General features: G+C 62.4%; 1 protein-coding gene across 4 annotated transcripts in view; it reads right to left on the bottom strand.

Annotated features, from left to right (window-relative positions):
- The window catches only part of TFAP2A (transcription factor AP-2 alpha), a 14,192-nt gene extending 9,329 nt beyond the window's left edge, over positions 1–4,863 (bottom strand). Inside the window, exons 1-2 of one of the 4 annotated variants that reach the window (XM_042835447.1) lie at positions 3,538–3,582; positions 1,032–1,058 (exon numbers count right to left, since the gene is read on the bottom strand). In XM_042835447.1, the coding sequence (XP_042691381.1) occupies positions 1,032–1,058; positions 3,538–3,582 (72 nt within the window). Of the gene's footprint in view, positions 1–1,031; positions 1,059–2,010; positions 2,239–3,537; positions 3,589–4,830 lie in introns of those variants that run through there. The other 3 variants (XM_042835450.1, XM_042835449.1, XM_042835446.1) reach the window with 3 other exon arrangements.
- Positions 4,864–5,362: the final 499 nt, after the last annotated feature.

Raw genomic sequence — 5,362 nt, 5'->3', positions numbered from 1 at the left:
CGGGGAGGGGGTACGGGGGAAGAGGGGAGGGGAGAGAGGGGGAGAAAAGAAAAACAAAAGATGAAATCAAAACCGGTGCTCCTCAAAATCGCCCTCCGGTCATTTCCCCCACCGGGCAGCTCCTCTCTCAGAGGAAGAGACGGAGGTCCGTCTGCCCACCTCGGCAGCATTAACGGGGCTCGGACCACTGCCCCAACGGTGGCGGTGTAATAGCAGCGATAATCACAATAACGGGACCGTTCCGAACAATTCAAAAAAACGCTGCGGCGGGGCTCCGTGCGCTCCCGGCCGGCCGTGCCCCGGCAGCGGGCACTGAAAGAACCCTTACACGGGGCCCTACGGAACCATAATCCGAAAACGCAACCCAAAGCTCTGCCCCGGTCCCCGCGCACCTTTGCCGGGGGCCGCCGCCGCCACATCCCGGGAATAACGCGAGGGAGCCGAGCGAACTGCCATCTTGCTGCGGGGGCACCGTTGCCCCTGCCCGCAACTTTGCACAACGATTCGGGGCGAAGGCGCGGCCCCAGAGTCTCCTCCGGGCCCCGCTCAGACGGGGGAGAGAAGGAGGAAGAAGAGGTCGAAAGGAGAGAGACAGAGCTCTAAGAAAGGCGGCGAGGGAAGGAGGAAAACCCCGCGGGCAGGTGCGGGGCGAAGGGAACGGAGTGGCGGCTCTAGAGATCGGCAGAGCAAAAATGAAAGGAAAAAGAGAGAAAGAAAAAAAAAAAAAAAAAAAGGAAAAAAGGGAGCGGGGCGGGTCCGGGGGAAAAGAAAGAAAATAAAACAGAAAACAAAGGGAAAATAAAAAGGAAAAATGAAAAAAAAAAACAAAAAACCACCAACATATCCAAACCAATCCCCCCCCCAACAAATAAGGAAAGGAAAATAAAACCAAACGAGAACGAGGAGAGCGAAGCCGAGACGAAACACCAGAACGCAGGGCAGAGCCGCCGCAAGCCCGGCCGCCGCCGCCGCCAACAATAGCAGCGCCCCGAGCCCCGACCCCCGGCGGAGAGAAAGGCGAAGCCACTCACCATAGCCGAAAAACTGTGCACTAACATCTGCGAGGCGTCGGGGGCTGCGCGGCGGGGAGAGAGGCGCGGGGCGGCCGCGGAGGGGCGCGGAGCTGCGCGGAGGGACGCGGCCGGAGCCCGGCGCTACGCTCGGGGGGCAGCAGCGGGGCGCCGGGGCTGCTCCTGCTCCGCGCCCGCGCCGCCGGAATCCATCAGAACGCGCAGCGCCCGCCGCTGCCCTTCATCGGGTGCTGCAGAGCCTCTGCTATCCTGGCGCGGGGCGAGAGGTAAAGTTGGTCGATTTTTTTTTGTTTGTTTGTTTGTTTGTTTGCGCTTTTTTTTTTTTCCTTTTTTTCCCCCTTTTTTTTCTTTTTTTTTTTTTTTTTTTAAAGGATGTGTGTTCGTTTCTCAATCCTTTTTCTCGCTCTGTCTCTGTCTCGTTCTCCTCTCCCCCGAGCTCCGCCGCTCCGCTCGGGCTCCTCACGCCCGCTCCGCCGCCGCCTTCCCGGAGCCTCCTAGCAGCGGATATTCATGACTATTAATATTACACGAATACTTAATAAGGGAAGAATGGCCGCAAATCGAGCGTGAAGCGCGAAGGCAACTCAAGGCAGAGCCCGTTCTAAATGACGTCCATTGAATGAGGAATCGGTGTATCTAATCAGCGCCGGGGAGAGAGGGAGAGAGAGGGAGAGAGAGACAAAAAGGAGGGAGGGAGGGAGCGCGGCGCGCAGGGGGGACATGCCGCCGCGTCTGGCGAATCACAGGGAAGGGGCCACATTTTAAAAGGTTGCGGGGCATGCAAAAGTGAAAGAGAAAGAGAGCGGAGAGAGGCAGAGGGTGGGAGCCGGGAGGGGTGCGGCGGAGGTGGGAGAACCGTGCTGCGGGGGGGGGGTGGGGGGAGATACGCAAGCGCGCGGGGGCCGCGGGATCCCCTTTCCTTCTCTCCTTCCCTCCCTCCTTTTCCTCCCTCCCTCGTCGTCCCCAGCCCCGGGCGCACCTCGGGCTGCGGCTGCTGAGAGAAGCCGGGCTCGAAGGCGGCGGAGGGGGAGAAGAGCGGCCGCTCCCGGCTCCCGCCGCCCTCCGGCCCGCCGCCCTCGCGCGGGGGGGGCTCCGCCGCAGCCCCGTCCATGCCCCGCCGAGGGGTCCCCGCTCCGCTGTCGCCGCCGCGTCCTGGAAAGTTCTCCTCCTCCTCCTCTTCCTCCCGCACCTCCAGCCCCGCCAGCATCCGCCGCCCCCCACTCGGAGGAGCCGGGAAAAGAGGAGGGAAGGAAGGAACGAAGGGAGGAAGGAGGGCGGGCGGGACGCGGGGGGAGAACGAGAGAGCCGGGCACGGCGGGAGGGAGGCACGGCGAGCGCTCCTCCGTCCGGCCCAGACACGCCGGGCCCCGCGCAACCCGTCCGACTGGCTGCGCGACTCCGGCACCGCCCTCCGCGCCGCTCCTCTGTCCCTATCCCGGCCCCGGCTCCGCACTGCGCCGGGCCTTGACGGGACGAAATCGGCGCCCGCGGGGGCCGGGGCCGAAGACCCGACGGCAAGCGGCACGCAAACGGCTCTGACCCACAACCGGCGGCCTGGGGCGGGGAAGAGGTGAAGCTCTCGCCGTGCCTTCGGCCGACGGATGGAATAATAATGATAACAATCATAATAAAATTTAAAAAAAATCTCCCTGACGCCCCATTGCCAGACATCGCATATCCGACAGCTCAGCCTCGCTCTGGGCAGCGGCTGCGTCCCAGCGCTCGGGGCATGACTGAAGCACCGCATCCTTCGGTCCCCGGCGGTTCCTCGGACCCTGCCCTACGCCGCGGCATCGCCCGGCGCCGACTCGGCCCCAAAGAAGTACATTCGTTCGCACAGTGCAGTCCTTTTATTGATCCGTGCCGCAAGGAGAACTTTTGTGGAAGGTGTGAGCGTGGCTTTCGTTGGGGATTGGCATGGGCTGCCCTCTTCGTTTTGCTCTTCTTCTTTTTTTTTTTTTTTTTTTTGTGTGTGTGTATGTCAGACCAAAAGACACTCAGAGCGCGGCCGCACACACACACGGCTCTGTCCTCCGACCCTAGTTGTTGGGGTTTAATTTTCCGAGCGGTCCGTATACGACTGCTCGAAGGCCCTGAGAACAGGGAGGCTGCCCCCAGAGCCGCATTCGGGACACGGCCGCACCGGGGGGGGATTTCAGCGGCTGTCCTGAGCCGCTCTGCTCCCTTTGTCTCCTCGCTCTTCCTTCCATCCATCCGTCCATCCATTCTTCCATCCATCCATTTATCCGTCCGTCCATCCATCCGCGCGGATGCGCGCAGCATCTCACAGAGCCTCACGCACAGAGCTCTCCCTACGGCCGGGATTGCTCCGGCTCTCGTTCCGCCGTCGTTCCCCGGGGGCTCCCAGAGGCCCCGGCCCCTTTCGGCCACTCCCGGCTCGGGGGCACAACTCCTCCTCAACGAAATCCACGGATCGGTGGATGCTGCGCGGCCCCGTTCGCGGCGAATGGCCCCGGGGCAATGCCCGGTCCGGTCAGGCGCTTACCTCGCACTCCTCATACTTGATGTTATCCGTCAGCTTCCAGAGCATTTTCATGGGTCGGCGGGAGAGGGTCCGATCCCCCCGGCTCGATGCTGCGGAGCGCGGCTGAGCTGTGCAGAGCCGCTCTGCACTGAGCGCTCGGAGATCTCCCTCTAATGGCAGAAACTTTTCCCTTTTGCAGCGCTTTACCCGCAGCCGGAGCGCCTCATTAGCATAGCGACCGCGGCCCAATTGCTCGCCGGCTCCGACCCGCGCCCGCCGCAGGTACGGGGCCGTAGGGATGGCTCTGCGCCCGTGTGCGCCCACCGCGGGGGGGGAAAGGGGCCGTGCTCTCGGGCGCGGGGCGTCCTCTGAGCTTTTCCCCCTTTTTCCCCCCAAAACCAGGCAGAGGGGAAGCGAGGTGCGACCGTTTGCAGCCTGCGGAGGTGGCTCCTGCCCTCGGGGTTCGATGTCACCTTTTATTTTTTGACGGATTATTGAAAAGCCGCGTTCTTTCGAGAACTGTTCTCTTCTCCTCCGGTCCCGGTGGCTGTTCTCCAAAATCCAGCCCCAAACCATACACGCCACACCCGGACAGAACGGCGAAGCAAAAACACGGGCAGCCAAAAACACACTTCTGCGCAGGGACGGAGCGGTGACACCAGCGAACTTCGTCTGTTCCCTACGCGGAGCGCTCCGTCGGCCCCGTACGCTCTCCCTCCCCCGGGGCCCCTCTTCCCTCCTCCCCGATCCCATTCATTTCGCTCCCCGAGGCGCCATCCGCTCAGACGCTGCGTCCTGCCTCGAGGAGCCCCGGTTTACCCCCAGCGCCCAACCCCGCACCCCGGGGCTCCCCCCGCTATGTACCGCCCGGGGCAGCGCGCAGCGGGCTGCGGTGGGGGCACATCTGGGGCAAAGAGAGCCTAAGTGGGGGTTCGTAACCAAGCCTAAGCTGGGTTAGTGCGAAAGTAATACAGATGTGTACACACACACGTATCTGTCCCATTTAGATCGCTTCTACTCACCGACCCCCCGATAAAGGACGCCAATTTCAACTGTAAAAGTGATTAAAAATATATTTGTGCTCACTTTTTTTTTTTTTTTTTTTTTTTTTTGTCTTTTCCTCCAGTAAGGAATAAAGCAGCGAGGAGAGAGATTGGAAGAGTCAGGAGCAGCACAGGCAACCGAACCCACCCAACCCTTCCCCCCCCCGTGGTCGGATCACGCGTGGGAGCGTCCCGGTCCTTCCCGTCCCTCGATACCCAACTCCCGTCCCATGTAACAACCCCCCGACGAAATGGGGCAGCCCCCCGTTACCTGCCAGTCCCCCATCTTGGCGAGGACGGACATGGCGCTGCGGGCTGCGGCTCCCGCCGCTCACGGGCTGCGGGGAGCGGCGCCGCCGGCTGAATCCTCCCCTCCCCTCACCTGCACCGCGCTCACCTGGGCCAGGAGGGGCCGGCAGCTCCTGCCCGCGCCTGCGCGATGCCGCCCGCTGTTCCCCCCCCAACCTCCCGGCTCCCACCCGTGGATTTTTTTTTCCCTTTCCCCTCGAGGATTCAGGTCTGATTTCACGCCCGAAGGGAGAAGGCAAGGAAGGGGGGAGGGGGGGGCGAGATTTCCGCCTCTTTACGCGTAGTTAAAATGTGACTTTTTTTTTTCCTCCCCCCCCCCTTCGCTTCTTTTGCACCGGCCCCGCGGTGCGGTGTCCTCCTCGACTGCCCCGCAGCAGCGCCGGTGAGCGGAGCTCCCCGGGACGTAGCAGGAACCGGGCGGGCAGCGGGGCCGCAGGGAGCGCAGCGGCTCTTTCAAAAGACACGTGCGGCTCTTCCTTCTTCTTCTTCTTTTA

The sequence above is a fragment of the Centrocercus urophasianus genome, unplaced genomic scaffold (assembly GCF_019232065.1).
Source record: "Centrocercus urophasianus isolate 14NV4802_14NV808 unplaced genomic scaffold, USGS_Curo_1.0 seq_528, whole genome shotgun sequence".
NCBI classification, from domain to species: domain Eukaryota; kingdom Metazoa; phylum Chordata; class Aves; order Galliformes; family Phasianidae; genus Centrocercus; species Centrocercus urophasianus.
Note: the sequence above shows the minus strand (reverse complement) of the source record. Positions and strands in the feature narration are given on the sequence as shown.